We start from the raw sequence: 25564 nt of genomic DNA, 5'->3' as shown, positions 1-25564 counted from the left end.
CCCTTTACATTTGTATAAAAACAGTGAAGGAAAGACCCAAGAGATTCTGTAATAGATTAGAATGCTTTGTCCTTAGGTGTTGTGTGTTGTCTTAGTATACTAACTTTTATTTATTATCATTGTAATTGAGACCAGTCAGTGTTCATGGAAATGGCATGTTCCATCCCTGAGATTTATCCTTGTAGGAGAAGTACAAAAATAACATACACTTTTACAGTAGTTGTACTCTTTCCATTGTGGTTTTTTTTTTCATTTTGTTCTCAAGTTTTCTTGGTAAGGCTTTCTAGCGAAACTACTGAAGATTCCCTATTTTAACCCTTTTTCCTATTTTTGAAAAATCCTTAATCTTTTCAATAGTACCTATATAAGAAGCTCTAGTAGTCCTGAGGCTGGAGGCAGGGGATGACATGGGTGTTGAGGTGTGTGTATGAAGATTGTTCTCATAATTGTGAGACACACAAGCCTGTTGCCTGGATGCCCTGGGAGGGGCTAAGTGCCATTTACAGATTTTGCTAGAAACCTTGTTAGATCTAAGGCCCGTGTAGAAACTGTTTCCAGACCCCTTCAACCAGCTGCCAAGATGCTATTCTACCCCCATTTGGTAGAACAACTGTGCTAGACATGCGTGAATTCAGTATTGAATGGATTTAAAGAAAAACACATACACATCAGTGCATAGTATATATGCTGGGAAATTGCAAGCAAAAACATCCTGCTGACACTTCATCTTTCCTTATATGGTTATGCTTCCTTGGAGTTCAGTCAAAAATCTTTAGGCATGGTCCACACTGTAGAGGGCAGAGCTAGTCTGCCGCTTTCTTCTGCCCTTGAGCTGAGCTCTATGTGTGCTGTTGGGGTGCCGGCCCGTGCTGTGGCCTGGTGTGAGCTCTCCGTGGGGTGCACCACTTTCTCCTTCCCAATGACGTACGCAGATCATCTGACCATTTGTTGCCTGCCCTTCTGTCAGTCTTTTTCCTTGACTCACCCAGTGTATCCTCAGACTAGTTTTTGCTTTTGTATCTTAGGGATCTTTGAGATAGGAAAGGGACAGTGGTGAACTGTCTCCTTATGAATCTGGAACAGCATATAAACAATAGGAAAATAATAGGCCCCTTGACCAAACCAGCAAGAAGGGCTTTTTAAGACTCCCAGAATTCTGCATCTGGGACATGGACTGCAGGAAAAACAGAAGCCTCTGCAGTCACTCCAGGTGCAGCAGTTCAGACACTTTCCTCTTAGGATAACCTGAGGCAGCGTTATTGATTCCCGTAATCTAAAATGTCCTCTCCTTGAAGAAGATTTGTTCTTTATACCCTCTACAGTGACTTGTTCAGTGTGCTGATTGATTAGTATGTGCCCTAAAATGTGACTCATCAGGAATGAAAAACATGCACAATTCAGTAACATCAGGTAACTTAAAAGCTCCCTGTCAGCCTTCCCCTTCCCTAAGGCTGAGGGTCCCTGTTTTGAGAAACACCGAGGCCTGAAGGAATGAAGGCTGAGCTACTCCGTGTAGGTTGTGCTATGCAGGCAGAATGGTGTTTGTTATTACGTGTTTTATCTGCCTCACTGAGAGAGGGGGTGCTCCAAGATGACAAAAGTGAGTGCTCCAAGATGACCGAGGGAGGGAGTGCTCCTGGGTGACCGAGGGAGTGAATGCCTCCAGGTGACCGAGGGAGGGAGTGCTCCAAGATGCTCCGCTCGCCTCACAGACAGAAAGAAGTCCAGCCTTATTCACCTGCAGTCAAGGTAGAGATTAAATTGACTTCCATGATAAATAACTCTTCCAACTTGCATTATCTGTTATGTATCTTAATGCTATTATGAATGTTGTTATATGTGTTTCCAATTTAGCACAGACTTTGATGGGTCTGTTTAGGTTATAAATAGTTCTATTAACTATTAGTACTAGTCTTATTTTTATTAATGAATGCATATAAGTATTATGAGATATATTTACTAATATTTTATGGAGATACTGAGAATCTGTTAATCCTCAATTAATTGCAGAGTTAATGTTTGTGTAGGTAGGTGTATATTTCCCACTGGCAGCCACATTAAGACCACATTGTGCAGGTCACATATTCTTGTGGTTGGCCACTGAGCAGTGGGGTATCTCTGGTTGGTAGAAGGATGGGCCCATCACCCTGAGGCCTAGGTCTCAACAATTGAGAGGTGTGGCTTGCAGGTATGTAACATCTCTGTTGCATCTTTTGTTTTCACAGTGAGAGAAAAGCGCAAGAGTCTCTTCATTAACCATGTAAGTGAAGCTATCTCCCTTGTTTTTCATAATGACCACACTGTACAGTGTAAAGAGCTTAAATAACTGCGTCTGGGATGAGTGAAAATGGCTCATGTATTTTGTCGATACTTGGAAGAGGCAGAGAATATTGCAATATACTCATGCTCAGTTTGCTTTGTAATTGGGCCAGGATGGCTCAGTATTTGTCCTCTGTCCCAGATGCTTTTCCAGAAGTCTCAGGTTGCTGCTGTTGATGGGAAGATATGTGTGAACACCACCACAGTAAATTCCACCCTGGTTCCGATGAAGCCACTTCTTTTTAATTTGGAATCCTTTCCATTCTCTACCCCTAATCCCAAATTACTCTTGCACTCTCTGAAGCCCAGTTCCAGTTGAATCAACACATCCTTTCTGTCTGCCTCTGCATTCTCTTTCATCTCCTAAATTGCACTTTGTGGGTCTGGTAGAGTCTGCATGTTCTTCTGGTGCTCAAAGAAGGATAAACTTTATTAAACTTAAATTTTGAAAGGATTTTCAGAGTATCTAGTTCCCTTCTCTTGGCCATTCTGAGCAATATCTCTCTCTCCCCGTGGCCAAGCATGAGGTATCCCATTAAGATTCTTTATCTTTCTTCCTTGAGCCGCTGGGGCAGCTGGTTGATGCCAGGCCCCGCCCCTGGCACGCAAGGGCTGTGGAATGATGACGTAAGTAAATAATTGAAATAAGTATGATATAAATTCTCATATTTAAAACAACAGTGATTTATTTAATCTCATGAGGATCTATTTTAGGATTCCTATACTGCTTGCCTTTAAGTATTTGCAGATCTTGAGGTGCTTGGCACTGAAGCTGCATGTTAAAGAGTCTTAAAGCTTTAATAGTAAATTCCCTGCCCTTTGAAAGTCTGGACAGAATTCAGTGAAAAAGAAATTCATAATCTGAGTCCATGCTCAACCTTTAGGAGCCTGGTGTTTCCTTTGTAGGTAAAATCCATGTGTTTGTACATGCATACAGCTAGTTTTTATCACATTCTGAAAGCAATTCATTACCTCTTCTTTGGTCCTCTCAAATTTAGAAATATCAGTGTAAAGCATCTGTGAAATCAAACTGTGTACCCGAGGAAAATATGATTAAAAATTTTGGAAACAGAATATACCTGTATAGAAAATTTGAGCGATTGGAACTAATTATCTAAATTCTTGCTTCCATTTCTTTGTCCTGCTGGGCACCCTTGGGTACTTTACTACTCATTAGCACGTCTGCCAAGGAGATTGCAAAGAAAGGAGAAGAGCTGAAACTCCAGTCAGGCCATTTTCCCTTTTTATCACAGTTCTCTTTTAAGGTTTATTGACTCTTGAAAAGGTTTACTGGTGGAAGAGGAAGCTCGAGTTTTGATTGTGCGTGCCACCCCTCTTCCCATCGTGAATAATGAGACAGCTGTGGACTTGCAGAATTGTGACTTGCACCTACAGTTTTCTATGCTCTCCTACTTGATCCCAAACCCCATTTCATACACAAACCGGGTTAGGCAGCCCAGCCTCCCATCTCACAGTACACATTAGGGTGGTAGGACGTGCCTTCTGCCCCAGGCATCCTCTGCATTCCAGCCCAGCCCCTAAACCTATGCCCCTAAACCTCTCATCTCCTTACACAGTGAGACCGCACAGTTCTTGAGATGTGCTCAAATGCTGTGGTTCCTACTATAAAAGTAATCTGTGCTAAGTGTTGGTGATAAATGACCTAGTGACAGCACGACTCCTCCAGTCTCTCAGCAGAACTACCTGCATGTGAGCTCATCAGCTCTGCATATTAAGAGCCATCCCCAACCAACTGAAATCTCATAATTTGAGTGAAAATATCTGCAGATTTAATTAGGCTAATGAACCCACTGTGCTTTTTAGATTTTAAGACTTGGGTATGATAAATTAAAACAGTAGGGAAAGATAATCAGTATAATTTATTAAGACTTTACTGTGCGCTTGCCAGGCTCTGTTCTAATTGTGTTAATATACTTACTTAGCACAGTTGCCACGCCAGGTAGATACTATTTATTATTCCCATTTTACAGATGAGGAACCTGAAGCACAGCAGGTAGCCAGATAAGTGGTGGAACGAGGATTGGATTTCGGGCAGTCTGGCTCCAAAGCCCTCACTCTTTTTTTATTTTTATTGTTTTTTTTTAACATGGGCAGACACCGGGAATCAAACCTGGGTCCTCTGGCATGGCAGGCAAGCATTCTTGCCTGCTGAGACACTGTGGCCCACCCCAGAGCCCTCACTCTTACCTCACCCTGTACTGTTTCTCAGATTGTAAAATCAGTTCCCTCGTGGTCAGGGGTTATTTAACTTGCTTTTCTGAAGATAGAGCTGACATTTACAATTCAATCTTTATAAGACAATCTATGGGGCTCATTTCTGAATATGGGCTCTGACAAAAATTTGTAATTTAATTTGTCGTCTAACTCTTTAGTGACTCTTATGCTTGCCCTTGTTTATAAAACCAATTTTTTCTTCATTCACTTTATTGTGAAAGATGTTTCTTTAATTTTTCTGTCTAGTTTCTAAAGAGACCGCATAGGAGATGCTGCTAAGGTAATCTGTAAAGAGGCTGCTATTTAAGAAAGATGAAAGCATTAGATGTAGATAAGACATTTCAGAGAGGTGTGGGTGGTTCAACTCTGCTCCAGGAACAGGAACCACAGGGAAAATAACCTCTTCCAGATGAAGAAAAATAACATTCTTCTGGCCTTGAGCAAACAGCACACATTACCAAGTGAAAAGAGTAGACTTTAACCAGGGAACATTCTGGATAGAAAAGGAAGGAGAGAATGGAATCCCAGGTAGTTGTTTTTTTTGTTTGTTTGTTTTTGAGAATAAGCTGCTCAGGGAGTTTTGACAGCAAGTTAAATCAGGGTGAACTATAAAGATTCATATTCTTATCTGCACCTCTGCTTTAGATAAAGTTAACAGTTAAAGGAAAATTTAATATTTTAGGAAAGGAAGATACGCAGATTTTTTTTTAAGTCTTATATATTTTAAAGTTTGCTGAAGTTTTGACTTTCCTTCTTGTAAGTTTATCTACTCCAATAAGTCTTTTAATTAAAATGTGAAAATCCTCGATTATAAATTGTGGCATCGTAGATTGTTGGAGTCCATTAACGCTCTTCTGAGATTTTGGGAAATCTCATGCCTTTTCCCTTAGCCTGATTTGTTCATTTTAACCTCCTAACCACTTGATAACAGCAATTAAAGCAGAATGAATCAGGAGTTGATTGGCCAGCCTCCTACATCTTGTTTTCGAGCATACACTTTGAAATGAGAAAGTCCTACTGGGGATACTATGTAATGTCATCCTCATCCAGAACAATCCAAAGTATTTGTCTTAACATTGAGACAGGTGATAGCTCTGAAAACTTAATGAGGAAATAGAGCAACTAGAGAGTGAAATGCTATTTTATCTGTTAAGCAGGGGTCACATTGCTAGCTAGGCTTTAGCAGAAAGAATTTTTTCAAGCTTCCAGTTCTACCACCTGCTAATTGAGTGATCTTGAAAAAGTGTTGAAACAGGTTCTCTTATCTCATGGATGGGGATCAAAATTCTTGGCCTACGTTGCTCAAATGAGTTAGATGAAGATGACTTGTAAACTATATATAGTACCATGTAATACATGTGATACAGTTGTCCATTGAGGTTTAGGTGAATTCAATCTACTTTTCCAAGTTTGATGTCAAAACTGATAAAATTCTGATACTTTGAGTATGGCTATCATTTTTCATCATTATAGTTCCTATTTCATCAGTTTTAAGCCCAGAATTTGTTTCCTGGAAAGAATATATTCTGTTCAACTCCATTTGCGAATATGGCCTGGGATAACTTATGTTCCTCTTTAGGTAGTTCAGTTCAGGTATGATTTCTGCCTTCTAGCTCTGAATGAGATAGGAATAAGATTCCCTGAAAGATTGTGTCTGTTCTGATTATAGTCTTTATGTGGAAACTGTAGGTCTCAAGGAGTGAAGTGAGCTGAATCCAGGAGCTGAATTCTTTTTAAAAATTCTCAACCTTGCTTTGATTAGCTACTGTGTTAGCATCAAAACAATGTACTTCAAGGGTAAAAAAGAAGCGGAAGCCATTTCAGTTAGATTAAGAAAATCCATCTCTAACTTTGAAATAATTTCAAATTTACAGAAAAGTTGGAACAATAATACAGGGTATAGGATTTTCATACCTCATGGAAGGAACCCTGACTTTCTCTGGTTCACAGACCACTCATTCTAGTTTGACACAAGGCATGTTGAGACAGGGAGATATTTGTTATTTTTCTTTTCCTAATTTTTAAGAAATTTTATAGGATGTCTAGAAATGGTAATACTGTACTCAGAAAAACAGTGATATGGATAGAAGCACGTGACGTGAAGGACAACAGCTCCTGGAGTGTAATCGGCTCTACCTACGGAAGATGTTCTCTTTTTTAACTCAGTCCTTTTTGTTCCTCAACCAGTCTTCCCTTCCTTCACTCTGTCACTCTATGAGTGAAGCAGGTTTTTTTGCAAAGTGTAATGGCCTATCCAAATATAAGACAGCTGAGGGTGGAATTGCTTCCCTAGAGCCTTTGATGAAAGCCGTTTTGGAAACGACATTGCCCTTGTTGGTGCAGATGTGTGGAGGAGTCACTGCTCCGAGCTGTGGCGATGCCTAAACTCAGTGGCGGTGCTCCCTGGGAGGTGCTGTACCTGAAGCCCTGGTCTTCTGTCTGGGATGTTAAGATCTGTTCCCTGAACAAACTGCCAGCAGTTCTTCGCCACAGTTGCCTGGTTTCCACATTGCTCATGCGCTGTGTGTGGGGAGGTGTTCTGACTTTCCCTCAGTCTGTAATCTCTTGGTTCTTCTGTTCTCCTGTGCTGAGGTTGGAGGGTACAGCTCTTCCTTGTATTAGCAGGACAGAAACTCAGCGCCCTTTAGGAAGCTTTACCCTCTTCCCGAGGCCTGTATTTTTTGCTTCATTGCTCTTTTAACCTTCTCAGCTTTCAACTTCATTGCCTTGTTCTGGAATAGAGTGGAAAGAAAAAATGCATGAAGTCTGAGAAAGAGCAACTTTACACTGGAAGCAGGGACTTTGTTATAAAAGCCTGTTGAAGAACCAGATTCTTTCTCTTGCCCTTTTAAGCGGGAGAGAAATTTTGAAAAAAATTCAGACTTAGAGATAACTCCCATATTATACCCTTTACCCAGATTTACCAATTTTAAGCCATTGTTTTAGCACTTTCTGTTCATTCTCTGATCATTGTCGCATATTATTTTTCTGAATTATTTGTGATCAGGATGTTTATATCATACCCTTTGACCCCTACCACTCCACTATGTACTTCCTAAGAACAACACATAAAATAAAAAATTTCTATTATAACCATACAATAAAAAATTTGCCATTGATACAGCTCTTTTAAATTGCCCATTTTCCAATTTTAAGTGTCCCCCTAATATTCTTTAGGGTATTTTTTTTTTTTTTTTTTGCCTCTAGTACTGGATTTGGTACAGGGGCCTTAATTATTTGATGCTTACCCTAGATGAGGCCAGTTGTAGCCTTTTTGAGCTGACATGTCCCTTTTTTTTTTTCTTTCTTTTTCTTTTGCGCACACCCTTGGTTTTTGGCACAATGAAGATATTGAAGGCTCACCTTGTACCGCACCTGCCCCAGCCCTGGAACCAGTTTCTTCTTCATGTAGTCTTGTTTCCTTTTAGTGGCAAACAGTATTAGCAGCCAAGATCTGGGAACCAGGCCCATCAGTGCTTCTGGGGTGCCTCGCTTCTGGGATGCCAGTGCTTCTTAGACACATTCAGCAGACATAGCTAAGAAGTAGGATTTCAGAAATTACAAATTCATGTCAGTGCATCGAATTTCCAATTTCAGTTCACTCCAGAGGGTTATTTCTTATTTTTTGTATTTGACCTTTTTTTTTTTTTTGGTTTTCTATGAAAGTTTATTTTTTTAAAAAACAGGTTTATTGAGGTATAATTTGCATGTCATAAAATTCACCCTTTTGAAGTGTACAGTGCATTCTTTTTAGTTTACATGCTCACAGGGTTGTGCAACCATCACCACAACAAATTTTAGAACATTTTTATCACCCCAAAAAGAAACATTGTACCCATCAGCAGTCCTTCTCCATTCCCTGGCCCCACCCTAGCTCCGGACAGACACTGATCTGCTTTCTGTCTATGGATTTACCTATTCTAGGCATTTCATATAAATGGACTCATGTAATATGTGGTCCTTTGTCATTGGCTTCTTTCACTTAGTGTAATGTTTTCAAGATACATCTATGTTAGAGCATTTATCAATACTTCATTCTTTTTATTCCCAAATAATATTCCATTGAATGGACATTCGGCTGCTCCCACTTTGGGGCTGTTAAAAATGCTGTGTGAGTACAGCAAAGTAGCAGGTTACAAGATCAACATTCAGAAATCTGTAGCATTTCTATACACTAGTAATGAACAAGCTGAGGGGGAAATCAAGAAACGAATCCCATTTACAATCGCAACTAAAAGAATAAAATACCTAGGAATAAATTTAACTAAAGAGACAAAAAACCTATATAAAGAAAACTACAAAAAAACTGCTAAAAGAAATCACAGAAGACCTAAATAGATGGAAAGGCATACCGTGTTCATGGATTGGAAAACTAAATATAATTAAGATGTCAATCCTACCTAAATTGATCTACAGATTCAATGCAATACCAATCAAAATCCCAACAACTTATTTTTCAGAAATAGAAAAACCAATAAGCAAATTTATCTGGAAGGGCAGGGTGCCCCAAATTGCTAAAAACATGTTGAGGAAAAAAAATGAAGCTGGAGGTCTCGCGCTGCCTGACTTTAAGGCATATTATGAAGCCACAGTGGTCAGAACAGCATGGTATTGGCATAAAGGTAGATATATCGACCAATGGAATCAAATAGAGTGCTCAGATATAGACCCTCTCATCTATGGACATTTGATCTTTGATAAGGCAGTCAAGCCAACTCACCTGGGACAGAACAGTCTCTTCAATAAATGGTGCCTAGAGAACTGGATATCCATATGCAAAAGAATGAAAGAAGACCCATATCTCACACCCTATACAAAAGTTAACTCAAAATGGATCAAAGATCTAAACATTAGGTCTAAGACCATAAAACAGAGGAAAATGTAGGGAGATATCTTATGAAACTTAGAATTGGAGGCGGTTTTATGGACCTTAAACCTAAAGCAAGAGCACTGAAGAAGGAAATAAATAAATGGGAGCTCCTCAAAATTAAACACTTTTGTGCATCAAAGAACTTCATCAAGAAAGTAGAAAGACAGCCTACACAATGGGAGATAATATTTGGAAATGACATATCAGATAAAGGTCTAGTATCCAGAATTTATAAAGAGATTGTTCAACTCAACAACAAAAAGACAGCCAACCGAATTACAAAATGGGAAAAAGACTTGAACAGACACCTACCAGAAGAGGAAATACAGATGGCCAAGAGGCACATGAAGAGATGCTCAATGTCCCTGGCCATTAGAGAAATGCAAATCAAAACCACAATGAGATATCATCTCACACCCACCAGAATGGCCATTATCAACAAAACAGAAAATGACAAGTGCTGGAGAGAATGCGGAGAAAGAGGCACACTTATTCACTGTTGGTGGGAATGTCAAATGGTGCAACCACTGTGGAAGGCAGTTTGGCGGTTTCTCAAAAAGCTGAATATAGAATTGCCATACGACCCAGCAATACCATTGCTAGGTATCTACTCAAAGGACTTAAGGGCAAAGACACAAATGGACATTTGCACACCAATGTTTATAGCAGCATTATTTACAATTGCAAAGAGATGGAAACAGCCAAAATGTCCATCAACAGAAGAATGGCTAAACAAACTGTGGTATATACATACGATGGAATATTATGCAGCTTTAAGACAAGATAAACTTATGAAGCATGTAATAACATGGATGGACCTAGAGAACGTTATGCTGAGTGAGTCCAGCCAAAAACTAAAGGACAAATACTGTATGGTCCCACTGATGTGAACGGACATTCGAGAATAAACTTGGAATATGTCATTGGTAACAGAGTCCAGCAGAAGTTAGAAACAGGGATTCAGGATTAAGATTTCATTATGTTGCTGCTGGAGAAAGAGGCAAACCACTTATGTTGCTTCTTCACGGGTTTCCAGAATTCTGGTATTCTTGGCGTCACCAATTGAGGGAGTTTAAAAGTGAATACCGAGTTGTAGCACTGGATTTGAGAGGCTATGGAGAAACAGATGCTCCCATTCATCAAGAGAATTATAAATTGGACTATCTGATTACAGATATAAAGGATATTTTGGATTCTTTAGGATATAGCAAATGTGTTCTTATTGGCCATGGCTGGTGGGGCATGATTGCTTGGCTAATTGCCATCTGTTATCCTGAAATGGTGATGAAGCTTATTGTTATTAATTTTCCTCATCCAAATGTATTTACAGAATATATTTTACGACACCCTGCCCAATGGTTCAAATCCAGCCATTATTACTTCTTCCAAATACCATGGTTTCCAGAATTTATGTTCTCAATAAATGATTTCAAGGCTTTAAAACATCTCTTTACCAGTCACAGCACTGGCATTGGACAAAAAGGATGTCGATTAACAACAGAAGATCTTGAAGCTCATATTTATGTCTTTTCTCAGCCTGGAGCATTAAATGGCCCAATTAACCATTATCGAAATATCTTCAGCTGCCTGCCTTTCAAACATCACATGGTGACCACTCCAACACTACTGCTGTGGGGAGAGAGAGATGCATTTATGGAGATTGAGATGGCTGAAGTCACAAAGATTTATGTTAAAAACTATTTCAGGCTAACTATTTTGTCAGAAGCCAGCCATTGGCTTCAGCAAGACCAACCTGACATTGTGAACAAGTTGATACAGACATTTCTAAAAGAAGAAACAAGAAGAAAAGATTAACTTTTCTATATCTTCTTTCAGGGGTCTGTAATGAAATCTCTAAAATTTTTAAAATTGTCCATCAATATCTTTAAACTTATTAGGGAAAAACTTTTAATATGCTTTCTCATAAGTAAATATACTGGAAAATGGTATCGAAAAAATCTGATAGTATGTGGACATGTAATATATAAGGTTGAATTTTCTTCTGTTGTATTTTTCACAGAAAAGCATCTGCCTGAAAATGTATACATGTCCACAGAAAGGAAGACGGGGAAAGTGGTTCAGTTTTAGTTTCTTGTTTTCTTTGCCCTGTTAACATATGGTGCCTTTTACAAACTTCTGTTAGATTGGCTGTGCCATATTAAAAGGCAAACCTAAAATGGCATAATTTTCATTTTATTGTTTGAAGTTCTTTTAACTATTTTTTAATCATTAAACATTCTATTACCAAGTCAAAAAAAAATGCTGTGGACATTTTTGTTTAATTTTTTGTACAGAAGTCTGTTTTAATTTGTCTTGCATATATACCTGGAGTACAATTGCTAGGTCATATGTGAACCGTATAGTTAACATTTTGAGGAATTGCCACTCACTTTCCCAAAGAAGCTGGTCTTTGACTTTTAATATTTTTGTTTGCAGTTCTGTGAATTTGATTTTTTTTTACTCTGATCAACAATAAGATGTTTCTTGCTGCAAAGCACAATTCTGAGTTTTGTTTTAACTTTTCCCAAGAGACAAAATGACCTCCTGGAACTAGTAAAGTTTTGACCAGTGTAAGCACTTTCATAGGGAAGGTCGGTGTCAGGGTACTTGGTGACACCTTGGTGTAGCAGGAGGAACACCTGGTGAGGGGCAGTGAGTTTGGATTCTTCTGACACTTCTCTGCTTGGTGATCTGTCCAGGTTACTGTGCCACCTGATAAAGTGCTTTAATGATATCATCTGCCTCCCCGTCCCCCAGGAGAGTGGGGAACTATGAACCATAATTGAAATGAGCTCCACAAAGGCCCTTGAAAAGTTTGCTTTGTGCAAATACTTGGCTTATTTGGATTTCCATAACCGTTCACTTATTAGGTAGAAGAGGGCGCTCTCACACAGTAGAAAAGGAAACATGCGTTTCTCACATTCTGGGGCAACTTTAGCCTATTTTTGAGCCTCTCAGGGGAGCAAATAAAGTATTTTCAGATGTACACTTGAGTAAACGTCCACCCTACTTTACCCTCAGCATTTTGGAATATTTCCCACCCCACCCTACTCCCAAAACCACAGCCTGGAATATAAGTGAACAGTGCAGTCAAGAATGAAGCAGTGGTAGAGAAATAATATTTTGGGAAATGAGCCTCTTGTTCTTTTGTGGCTGCAGAAAGAGCTCAGGCAGCAATGAAGCCTGCCCAGTCCCTGTTTGAGGAGCCTCTGGGGCCTGAGCCAGCTGGGTGCCCGTCAGGAAAACCTCTTATTCCCCCTACCCTGGGCCTGAAGGATGGCTCCCAGGTCTGGATTGTGCTTCTGGATTTCACCTCACAGCCAGAGCTATAACGACAATGACATGCTTGTCCCTATAGGGTAAATGGAGCCAAGATTTGACCAGAGGTTGAAATGAATGATTAACTTAATTATTTTATAGTGAATAATTAAGTATGCATGGTTCACAATTTTACCTCAGAAAGGCCACTTTCCTACTTTTTGTTTTTGGAACCCAAGGTTGGTTTGTTTTTCTGCTTTCGTATGATTTTGCTCACTTCTTTTCTTAGTCCCATGGTTGTTTGCACCTTCGATTGTTCCTTGTTGTGGAAAAGTGATCCTGCTAACAGCTGTGCAGTCTTCTTTTCCAGGATATTAGTTTGTTAACACCTTGAGGCAAAAAATGAGGGCTTTATGTTGTTTCTTTTGGTTTGCTGTTTTAACTTTCTAATCTCAGTGTCTCCTGCAGCCCTCAGTGTTATTGGAAGCGGGACGAGGACATGGGGTGGGGCGGCTGTGTGTGGACGCCCTCCCCGGTGGAAAGCCGCTTTTCCCTCCTGTGGTGCTCTGAGTTTGTCCGGCCTGTGGGGTCCCACAGATCGACTTTGTGTCTGGCTCCACCGTGTATTAGCTGTCTGAACTAAGCTAATGGGACTTTCTTTTTTTGTTTGTTTATGAAACATATCCACATGCAAACATAAAACATTCTTACCATATGATCACTCCATTCTTGTTATATAATCAGTAACTCACAATATCATCACATAATTGTATATTCATCATGATCATTTCTTAGGACGTTTGCATCAATTCAGAAAAAGATACAAAAAGAAAACAGAAAAAAATTCATACATACCATACCCTTACCCCTCCCTTTCATTGATCACTAGAATTTCAGTCTACTGAATTTATTTTAACATTTGTTCCCCCTATTACTTATTTTTAATCCATGTGTTTTACTCATCTGTTGCTAAGGTAGATAAAAGGAGCATCAGACACAAGGTTTTCACAATCACACAGTCACATTGCAAAAGCTGTATCATTATACAGTCATCTTCAAGAAATATGGCTCCTGGAACACAGCCCTACGTTTTCAGGCAGTTCCCTCCAGCCTCTCCATTACACCTTAACTAAAAAGGTGATATCTATATAATGTGTAAAAATAACCTCCAGGATAACCTCTCAATTCTGTTTGGAATCTTTCAGCCATTGACACTTTATTTTGTCTCATTTTGCTCTTCCCCCTTTTGGTCGACAAGTTTTTCTCAATTCCTTGATGCTGAGTCCCAGCTCATTCTAGGATTTCTGTCCCACGTTACCAGGAAGGTTTACACCCCTGGGACTCATGTCCCCACATAGGGAGGGGAGGGCAGTGAGTTTGCTTGTTGTATTGGCTGAGAGAGAGGCTACATCTGAGCAACAGAAGAGGTTCTCTTGGGGGTGACTCTTAGGCCTAATTTTAAGTAGGCTTAGCCTGTCTAAAGGTACTTCCTTAATTCGTGTCCTCATTTTAAATGAGGGTAAATACCAGCTCCTTCCAGTTAGTTCATTCTGTCTGCAAAGGGCATGTCTGGCATACAGACACGTGTGAAGTTGAGTGGCTGGGGGGAGTTGGTGGGCCCTTCTTGCTGTGCTCTGTCCCGTGCATGTTCTGCACATGTCAGGCATTCGGGGAACTTTTCCTTTTGAGATGATGTTCTTGTAACCTACCATTGACCGTTTACAATGGATAGTTCCCTGGAACATGATGCATTCATGCAGTTGTACAAATACCACTACTCTATAGCCTCAGAACCTTTCCAGTTAATTTTTAATAAAGAATTGGTGCTGCAAATTTCATCTCCCTGCGTGCTGAGGAGGCAGAATACCAAATCTTGCTTTTTCTATCAAGGTCGAAGTCCCTCTCCTGAGAATGATGATGATCTTTAAAAAAACTGTGAAGCTTTTATTGTTGGAGATTTCATTGATACCAAATACAAATTTTTTTTAACACTTCTCATGTAATAATGTCACATCATATTTTTAAGCATTTTATATGATCCTTACATACCTTAAGAAACGACAATGACTATTGTCTGGGCATTGGCAATGAGAAGTTGAAGCCCAGACTCCAGGTGACTCAGTAACATTTGTTGAGCACGTCCTTATGCTATGTCCATGCTGAGCACGTAACAGGTTTTCTCCCGTAGTCCTCATAGCAGCAGAGTGAGAAGAGGCTCTGCCACCCTTGCTTTATAGATGAAGACATTGAAGTTTATGGAGAAGTGTCAGGTGACCCTATAATCTGTTGGCCAAACCAAGACACCTTTGAATGTGAAAGAGGGCTGGTGAGAAAACCTCCCTAGCGAGCCAGGCTGTGTGCCCATCCTGGTTAAGTCACTTGCCCGAGGTTGCACAGCTAATAAATGGCAGAGCTGAAACTTGAACCCCAGGTTTGCTGACTGAAGCCACACTCTTACCCAGCCCATGAGGATTGTCCCTTCCACGTTAGTTAGTTCCCAGCAGGGACACAAGAAAGCCAGGATGGAATGCACACTTTCTGTTTCTGTCTTTATATGAGCCCATCCTCTGCCCCGCAGCTGTAGACTCTCACTGTTAGGGGAGAAGCCCGCACTCAGGTACAGTTCTCTGTGCAGATCCGGCAGTCGTGTTCCTCCGGCACTCCTGGAACGGACCTGCGTGTTTTTCGTGCTCCCGTACACTTCGGAGGCTCCCTACCACCGCAGGGGCACGTAGGAAGCGCCGGCCGTTATGTTAGTGGATTGGAGAGACGTGGGCATCAACAAGACCTGGAAACTAGATTGTCTTTGTGCCAGGACCTCTTGTGTACGCTACTTCATTTTCAGTGCTGCTGTGAGCCTGGGAATGATTCCATTTTCTCCAGAAAATTTACTTATCTTGCCCAAACTCATCCTTTTCTCTAATCATTCTTCTGTGCTACACCCACTAGGCCCACTTTTCCTCCTGGATCATGTTCTACCATTTGGGAAGTGCCTTAGCTTCCCTGTGCCTCATTTCCCTAATCTACAATATGACCTGAAAGAAGTAGACAATCCCCAGTGTTTTTTCAACTGTAAAATTCTAAGTCTTATGTCCGTAATTTTTTTCATTAATTAAAGTACTATTTTTTGCAATTTTAAGAATAGTTGTGAAGTGCTCATCTTATCAGAACAAGGAAAAGAACCAACAGTTACTAAATTATTATAGGCCAGGTACTTTTTTTTTTTCATGATGTTACATACTTCATAACTTTATTCTGTCTTACAGCTGCATAATATTTCATTTTATATAAATGCCACAGTTTGTTTAGCCAACCGTCTGTTGATGGACATTTTAGCTGCTTCCATCTCTTGGTAATTGTAAATAATGCTGCTATAAACATTGGTGTGTAAATGTCCATTTGTGTCCTTGCCCTCATGTCCTTTGAGTAGAGACAGCATATAGATGGGTCCTGTTTTTTAATCCATTCTGCCAGACTATGTCTTTTTTAAAAATTTTTTTATTAATTAAAAAAAAATTACAAGAAACACAAACATTCCCAACTGATACACTCAGCAATTCACAATATCATCACATAGTTGCATATTCATCATCATGATCATTTCCCAGAACATTAGCATCAATTCAGAAAAAGAAATAAAAGACAACAGAAAAATACAACAAACAGAAAAAAAAATTTTATGTGCCATACCTCTTACTGATCCCTTTCATTGATCACTAGCATTTCAAACTAAATCTGTTTTAACATTTGTTCCCCCTATTATTTATTTTTATTCCATATGTTCCTCTCATCTGTTGACAAGGTAGATAAAAGGAGCATCAGACACAAGGTTTTCACAGTCACACAGTCACATTGTGAAAGCTATATCATTATACAGTCATCATCAAGAAACATGGCTACTGGAACACAGCTCTACATTTTCAGGCAGTTCCCTCTAGCCTCTCCATTACATCTTGGATAACAAGGTGATATCTACTTAATGCATAAGAATAACCTCAAGGATAACCTCTGGACTCTGTTTGGAATCTGTCAGCCATTGACACTTTGTCTCATTTCATTCTTCCCCCTTTTGGTCGAGAAGGTTTTCTCAATCCCTTGATGCTGGGTCTCAGCTCATTCTAGAGTTTTTCTCAATCCCTTGATGCTCTGAATCTCAGCTCATTCTGGAATTTCTGTCCCACGCTGCCAGGAAGATCCACACCCCTGGTAGTCATGTCCCACGTAGACAGGGGGAGGGTGGTGAGTCTGCTTGCTATGTTGGCTGGAGAGAAATAGGCCAGGCAGTTTTTTAAACTTTTTTATTTTACTTGTATATACAAAGCAAAGCAAAGAAAGAAAAAAAAACAATTTTCAAAGCACTCTTCAACAAGTGGTTACAGAACAGATCCCCAGAGTTTGTCATGGGCTACCATTCCATTGTCTCAAATTTTTCCTTCTATCTGCTCCAGATATATATAAATCGTCACAATTGACTTTTTTTTTTCTTTTCTGTTTAAAATAACGTATATACAACAAAGCAATAAATATCAAATCACATCGCAACAATTAGTTGTAGAAAAGATTTCAGAGTTTGGTGTGGGTTATAGTTTCACAGTTTTAGGTTTTTACTTCTAGCTGCTCTAAGATATTGGAAACTAAAAGAAATATCAATATAATGATTCAGCAGTCATACTCATCTGTTAAACCCTACGTCTCTGTGTAACTCCGCCATCACCTTTAATCTTTCTCCCACTCTTTCGGGGTACTTGGGCTATGCCCATTCTAACTTTTCCAGTTGGAAGGGGCTGTCTATAATATGGGATGGGGAATGGACCTCGTTGATGTTCTGGAGAGGCTGGGCCCTCCGCGTTTCAGGATTTACCCGGTCCAGGGACCCATCTGGAGGTTGTAGGTTTCTAAACCAGACACTTTTACAACATTATCTTATTTAATGGTCACAATCTTTTGACCAAAATGTTCTGAAACCCTGCTTTTATAGATGAGGGAACTGAGGCTGTCTCCTGGAATAAGGCACAGAGGAGGAAGAGCAGACTTGGGTGTGGATAATAGGCTGGCTTTCACATACACTCTGGAGCTCAAGGGAAGATTAGGGCCAATCGTGCAGATCTGGGGCTCCCGTGTATAGTGTGATCTCAGCAGCCAGAGAAAGGGGTAAGATTTAAAAAGAAAGAAGGAGCCTACTAAGAAGAATCTTAGAGAATATCTGAGCTGTTGTGGCATAAAGAATGGGTGGTGGGGGTGAGAGTAAGTAGCCAAGAGGGCAGAGGTATAAGGGGCATTATCAAAGAAGACAGAGAAGAAAACCCAAAGAGGCAAGAGTAGAAACAGAAGAGAATATACGGTCATCGAGGCCATGAGAAGAGAAAAGTTCCAGAAACAGGAAATGGTCAAGCAGTTTCAGTGCAGGGAGTTGGGGAGATAAATGAGTAAATAGAAAACAAGGAAATATACCTAGGTACTTCTGGAAAACTTTGGCTGCTGAGACTTGAGTAGCTTGGTAGGAGGAAGCCAGGAGAGACATTCGTCTTTGAACCCAAGAGAAAAAAGAGTTTTGATGTAAAAGAGTTTCAAGCCAACTTCCTATTAGGATTGAAAAGTATTCGCTGGGTATATAATTTGGAGTCCATGGTGAATGGGAAGGGAGGAGGTGGAGTGTGAACAAAGTTTTAGAAAGTTCAGAGTGGTCTGGAGAAAGTTAGATCCTCTGTTGAAGGTAGAAGGGGATGGTAGCTACAGATTCACTTGCCAGGGAGGAAGAAGGAAGATGGCTTCTCTGTGAAGCACATCCTCTGCAGACAGCACAGGCAAGGTGGTGGGAAGAGGGCTGAGAAGATGAGGGATGCGGAAGTAGTTGGGAGAAGGGTTCCTGGTCCTTGCAGAGGGTCCAGTGGAAGTCTTATCCCCCCTCCCCGTCTGCATGTGTGTGCATCTGTATATCTATGTATCTGACAGTCATCAGTATTGGAAGTATCTTAAGGAAATTATCTCATTATTTGAAACATAACTCTTCAGTAAAATCCCTTTAACCTACAGTCCAACAATTCTTATGTATCAGTGGACCTTTAATAACCATTGTTTAATAGTGTGGACAGGTTAGGAATAGGGAACCAGATGCCGTTTTTCAGTCTAGCTCTGCATTTCTGTTATTCTGTATGCTGTAGTTTAATGTGTAAAATGTATGCTGTTGCAAAGATATAAACTAGTACTTCTTTAGAAAGAATCCATCATTGGGCTTCTCTCTAATTTGGACTGTTTCCTGCTTCCGTTTTATATCATCTGGTTTCCTACCTAGAGAGCTGCCCTTGGTAAAATCTGTCTAGGCTAACGGTATCATTAGACCCATCCTTTTCAACTAAAGTGTTGCTTAGGTACTTTCTTTCATATACTACTGAACAGTTACAGACACTTAAGCATGGAAAATATCCCTGTCACTTTTCTTATTGACTGTGCTTAATGTATTTTTTTAAACTTTTTTTTATTGTACAATATAACATATATACAAAACAAAGAAAAAAAGCAAGTTCTCAAAGCATTCTTCTTCAGGTAGTTACAGGACAGATCCCAGAGTTTGTCATGAGCTACCATTCCATCATCTCAGATTTTTCCTTCAAGCTTCTCCAGAATATTGAAGACTAGAGGGAATAAATATTTTTTTATCATCACAATCAACTTTTTTTTTTCTTTTTCTGTGAAAAATAACATATACAAAAAAGCAATAACTTTCAAAGCACAGTGCAACAGTTAGTTGTAGAACAGATTTCAGAGTTTGGTGTGGGTAACAATTCCACAGTTTTAGGTTTTTACTTCTAGCTGCTCTGAGATACTGAAGACCAAAAGAAATACCAAAAGAATGATTCAGCAGTCATGCTTTTTTGTTAAATCCTACCTTCTCAGTATAACTCCATCATCACCATTGATCTTTCTATCCCTGTCTTTAGCGGTGTTTGGTCTATGGCCGTTCTAACTTTTTCATGTTGGAAGGGGCTGTTGATAATACGGGGTAGGGAGATGGAACTAGTTGATGTTCTGGAGAGGCTGGCCCGTCTAAGTTTTAGGACTCACCTGCTTCAGAGACCCATCTGGAGGTTGGAGGTTTCTGAAACCTAGGGTCTGAAAGTAACCCCAGTGCATGGAAACTTTGTAGAGTCTTATACATTGCCCTAGGTGTTCTTTAGGGTTGGCTGGAATGGTTTTGGTTGGGTTTGGCAAGCTGTAATAGGTAACAATGTCTAACTGAAGCTTGCATAAAAGTGACCTTATGAGCAGCCTCTCAACTCCATTTGAACTCTCAGCCACTGATACCTTATTTGTTACACTTCTTTTCCCCCCTTTTGGTCAGGATGGTATTGTTGATCCCACGGTGCCAGAGCCAGACTCATCCCTGGGTGTCATCTCCCATGCCACCATGGAGACTTTCACCCCTGGGTGTCATATCCCGTGTAGAGGGGAGGGCAATGATTTCAGTTGCATAGTTGGGCTTAGAGAGATTGAGGCCACATATGAACAACAAATAAAATGTATTTTTTAACAAGTGCTTCTGTATTGCTTCCTGCACTGCTCTGTGGCCTTATAGATACTGACTCATCTACGCCTTCTGCCAGCCCCATGAAGTAGGGTCTGTTGTGCAGGAAATGCCTGCAGTAGTGGCAGCGAAGTCACTTGCCCGGGGCACAAGCCTGCTCCACCCTCTGTATTCCTGACCCGTGCACCGTGCCCTCCTGCACCAGTGCACCAGTTCACGGCGTGGTCTTACCTACAAAGGTCAGACCTAAGGGGAAGAGCCTGGGTATCACCTACACATACGCACAGACATAGATTTTTTCAGAATCGTGAGACATAAGTTTTTGGCTAATTAATGTTTTGATTAAAACTAAGAACTGCCTGGCACACCATGTGTTTATTAAAACTATGTGACTAATTAGAGCACACTTCTCAATGTACACACATGATGTGTCTGATGATTCAGCAGACATGGCAGCGGCTTTTAAAGTTACCAGCATCCCGTGTCACGTGTCAGTCAGCGGTCAACGCCGTGTTGCAGAAGGTGCTGGTGTCCGGCCTGACTCAGTCCCCTCCCCGTGCCCCGGCTGGGAGGAGCAGCACAAAACACAGACGAAGACAGGAAAGTGACTCTGGCAGCAAGAGTGTTTCCAGTAGGTGGATTCCTGTCATTTCAGCTTTCTCGCGACTTCGATTTTTCAGATCAAGACGTTTACATTCTACGAATCTCTTAGTCCTTCCAACAAATGTCGCACCTGATATTTAGAGTGATGAGAGCTACCCTGCAGATAAAAATCTTTATAAATTAATACTTGGGATTTTTATTCAGTTACAAACTTTTGAATAGTTTCAATGAATTAAGTAGTTAAAAACTTAGGGAACACTGAAGCGTTTGGAAGCTGAGTTGGTGACCCCCTGACTGACTGAGGGCAGACACACATCAGCCCTTAGCATTGGGTGCCCACAGTGCCAGGCCCACAACTGAGGAGGTCCCCAGGCCAGGACCGGACCCTCAGCAGGACAGCTGGGCTGAATCCTCTAGCCCCAGGGGCTCGGTTAGCTGATGGGGGCAGCGCCTCAGGTTGAGGGGACATGAGCTCTGCTCACCCGCCAGGCTCCCTCGCCTCCTCTACTTGGCAGAGGCATCAGGGCTTTATTTTCTTAGGGAAACCATTCGTCCTTCGCTCTTCCCATCACATTCCAGTCTTGAAGGAGTTTGCGTCAGAGGAAATAGTTGAAACACCACATGAAACAGAAGTGAATTACTGTTGACCTCTCAGTGCTTCATTGCTGATACTATCCATAAAGTTATCCCATATCTAAAATGTGTCAGTCCATCAGTTAGTGACTGCATTTTTAGGTAACACATGGTGTGTTGAGGTTTTGTTGTTTATAGTTGATTTTGTACCTGTCGAGAAAATTTCATAAAGATTTTTAAAACTTGCCATCCATATTAATAGCTGTTTGTTAGATTCTGAATTTTTAGTAATTCCTATGTGACTTAAATGTGATTGGTGCAAGAGCCTAAAATGGGAAAGAAGATTATTTTTAATGCCTTTAGATGGTATTAATGAGAATGTTGTGATTAATTTGACAAACATAAAAATGGCATGTTAAATTGACATTTAAGGTGTAACTTGAACTTTAGTTGCTTTTTGCTTAGGCACATAAAAGTGTGAGCTTAAGTGAAGTCAGAGAATTGACTTTATCTTTTTTTTGTGGGAGTGGGGGTGCATGGGCCAAGAATCGAAACAGGGGTCTCCTGCATGACAGGAAAGCATTCTAGGGCCTTATCTTTTGAAGTTCCCTCCTAACTTTGGTTATTTTCATCTTGATGCACGTACTATTTATATAAGACCACTGCTGAAGAGGATCGTACTGTTTCAGTAAGGTAGTGTCCTCTAGTGGTAATTTTTAAAATTGGCTGTCCCAAATAGTGACTTAATTTTATTGTTTAGTTTCGGGAGATTGTTCATAACATCATTGTAATGTTTCTCAGGCTGATGCAGAGTTTCATTGTTTTGTTTTACAAAAGAAATCTAATTGCATCAGCAGTGAATTTCAAAGTATGGAACAGGGCATTTGGGTTTTTGTTTTTTTTTAATTTATTTTATTTTTTAATGATTTATTAGATAGAGTTGTGAGCATTATCAGGCTTCAGCACTGCCACAGGCAACAATGTGATTAAGATATGCCTGAGAGACAAAGTAGTCACATTAAGGAGTTAATTCCCTAAAGGTTATATCTTTATTTTTTTATTTTTATTTTTTTTTTATTTTCTTACATGGGCAGGCACCGGGAATCGAACCCGGGTCCTTGGGCTTGGCAGGCAAGCATTCTTACCTGCTAAGCCACTGTGGCCCGCCCAGGCATTTGGTTTTTAATTAGTCTTGGGACTTCCTTTACATTCATCAAATATGGGTACAAGGGCTTTGTTGGAGCTGGTAGGTCAGGTAGACAATCTTAAGATTTCTGCAAAGGCTTTGTGTGGTCTCTTGGTTGCAGAGAATAACACAGACTGTCAACATATTAGGAAGCAAATGGAAATTTGGTACTTGTTCAGATGCTTTGATTTTGATATTTCTTTCTAACTTACTTTCGAGCAAGAATCATCCAGATTGATGTCCAAGTCCACTATTACCATATTGTTGCCAGAGTTATAATTAGCCTTCAATTAGATATCATCGATTAATAACTTAAATTGTTTTCTTTACCAGTATTTTTAAGAAGTTGTCTCAGTTCTAAAGTTCTCCAGAGAGCTCAAAATTATATGTAATTGTGAAAGAACCAGTAAGACTGAACCGGCATACTACCTAAATGTTATTCATTTATTGTGTCTCCCAAAATTTCAGATAATCTTCCCCTTTAAAACAATTTTGCCCCTTACAAAGAAGTGCTTTTCTTTTCCTTTATCTCGTCACTCCCTGAAAAGCAGATTAGCCAGGAGATGGGCTGCATTTTCCATGGTCCCCAAATCCAATTTTATCCCCATGAGTAGAGAAAATGGGTACAGTAGATTTGGGTTGTTGAGTATAAAATGAGGATGCCCCTTAATTCTGGGTCTCCTTTTGGTCTGGTGAAGAGGTATACTGCATATTTCACATAGTCCCTAGGGCAGGCCAGCTTAATGGACTCTGCAGCTGACCCTTGGATTCTTGGTTGCAAGAATTTACTGTTCTCCTGATGGAAGAGTTTTGGAACTAGGGGTGGTTTGGTGGTTTTGATATATGGGAGAGCAAGAAATTCATTTTATGAATGGAATGTTTTTATACTGTGTTTAGTAGTGAGGTTAATATTTCTTGCTAAGACATTTTTTCCTCTGTGATCTGGTCTCAAGTTTAAGGGGGTGATGTTCTTTGGGAGAATTTTGAGCCCTGTATAATTGTCACTGTCTTGTTGTCCATTGTTTTCCAGCATCCTCCAGGACAAATAGCAAGGAAATACAGCTCCTGCTCCACTATTTTCCTAGACGATAGCACAGTCAGTCAACCAAACCTCAAGTATACAATTAAATGGTGGGTATATACACGTTTTGCTTATAACCAAATGCCTTTTCTATTCCCTATCTGTTGACTATGCTGGTTGGTTATGGGGCCTGGGAGAGGAAAGAGTGGAAAAGGGGAGGACATTGACTTGTGAAAAACTTTTCAAGGAATGATTTTGGTAGTTAATATTGCAGATTGTCAAATATTTATGCATATTGCAATTATATAAAACTCCCTAATTTTTGTTTATTATTTTAGAGGTAGATTATTTAAAGACTTTTTTTCCCTTCAAATTTTATGCATGCCTTCTACCCTTCTACATTGTATTGAAGCCATCTAGGACAACACTGCTAGTATTTTACCTTCTGAATAAAAGGAGGCTCCTGTGGTCACAGTTAAGACCAAGGGCTCTAGTAGAAAGTAAGCAGGTGGTGGTGGAAAATGGCTCTCAACTGCCGCTGACTGAGAGCATTTGGGTCAGGCTGTGAGTCCCTTTTTTTAAAATGTAACTTAAGTCCCTTTTTAAAAAAAGGAGTCTTTGGATAAACTCCTTTCTCTTTGGGGGCCTTATTTCCTTATTTTACAATGGGTGGTAGAAGGGCGAGGTTTTCCCTGTAGTACTCCTGCTCACATTGTGATGTAACCTCTGTGGGGGCCACACGCATCTTAATGTGCCTGGGTCAGGTCAGAGGTTCAGTTAAGAAAAACGTGGGATATTTATCTCTCTGTTTGCTTAAGAAAGCACACACACGTTCAGCCACATATGCAGTAAGTGTTAGCATTCCTTTGTGAAGAAGTGTTTGATTTCAGCGGCTGAAATGTGATCCCAGGTCGCTGTCTACAGTGACTTCCAGGAGGGTGCTGGGATGGTTTCCCGTGCTCCAGGTGGAAAGGAGAAGTCAGGGCTGCTAGGGTAGAGGCTGCCTGTTTATATAGAATTTCTTTCTGTCCTGTGGGGCATGTTTCCAAGGTCTAAATGGCGTTTAAGAGCACTGTAAATGACCAATGAGCTTAGTCCCAAATAATCAGAGACAGCAGCTGGGGAGAGAAGTGTGCATAATAATTGCTCCACAGTGCAGTTATCTGGGTGACTGTCCTGAGTCACTTAAATATCTTTGGGCCACAATTTACTGCCTGGAACTGGGAGGCACAGCTAACTCTTGGAAGCGTTTTTTAGATTAAGTAGTTAGCATTTATGGAAAGCCCTGAAGACCTGTGCACACCATGCAGCTATTGGCAGCTGCTCAATCTTTAAAAAGCACAAATGCAAGCTGTTAGCTTTCCTTTAATCCTGGGATCCTGCTTCCCAATAAGCGAAGCAAAATGAAGCAGAATGGCTCCTCACTTTAAGTGGCAGCTGGGAACTCGCTGGGATTCACAATCGGCTCTCACTCAATTGGCAAAGGCAGGTCACCCTTTAATGACTTAAAATCACCACTGATTGTGACATAGATCCTCAGAGCAGGATGGATGGGATGGCTATTTGTTAGTTCAGTGATTGAGTCTTGGCCATCGGAACTTACGTAAGCACATGTTTATAAATCAGTGGTTTTCAGCCTTGGCTGCACATTAGAATTAGCTAGATAGCTTTTAAAAAACAAGCCAAAAAAACCACCCAAACACTAAGGGTTGGCTCTCACCCAAGGATTCTGGTCCTAAGTGTAGCCTGGGTGTTTGAATATTTACCCACCCTCCCTCCAGAAGATTCTAATGGACAGGCAAGTTGAGAACCACTAAGGTAAAAGGACAGCTGCCCTGCCCTTTCCCTACCACAGGCCTCTTGAAACTTTAAATAAACTATGTGTTAATGAGTGGAGGAAACAAGAAGCAGAAAAGTAGGAACAGTTTAGACAGCTGCCCATCCAGACAAAACATTCAGACAGGCAGAGACTGCGGT

General features: G+C 40.4%; 1 protein-coding gene and 1 pseudogene across 14 annotated transcripts in view; both read left to right on the top strand.

The window, feature by feature from the left end:
• The window catches only part of CCNY (cyclin Y), a 317654-nt gene that overhangs the window by 254223 nt on the left and 37867 nt on the right, over positions 1-25564 (top strand). For all 14 annotated transcript variants that reach the window (XM_077152045.1, XM_077152047.1, XM_077152032.1 and 11 more), the window contains 2 exons: positions 2226-2260; positions 23597-23697. In XM_077152045.1, coding sequence (XP_077008160.1) covers positions 2226-2260; positions 23597-23697 — 136 coding nt within the window. The remainder of the gene's footprint in view (positions 1-2225; positions 2261-23596; positions 23698-25564) is intronic.
• Positions 2942-23587, top strand: LOC143679879 (epoxide hydrolase 4 pseudogene; annotated as a pseudogene).

The sequence above is a fragment of the Tamandua tetradactyla genome, chromosome 1 (assembly GCF_023851605.1).
Source record: "Tamandua tetradactyla isolate mTamTet1 chromosome 1, mTamTet1.pri, whole genome shotgun sequence".
Taxonomy (NCBI): domain Eukaryota; kingdom Metazoa; phylum Chordata; class Mammalia; order Pilosa; family Myrmecophagidae; genus Tamandua; species Tamandua tetradactyla.
The sequence above is the reverse complement of the archived record's forward strand: the minus strand, read 5'-3'. Positions and strand labels throughout refer to the sequence as shown.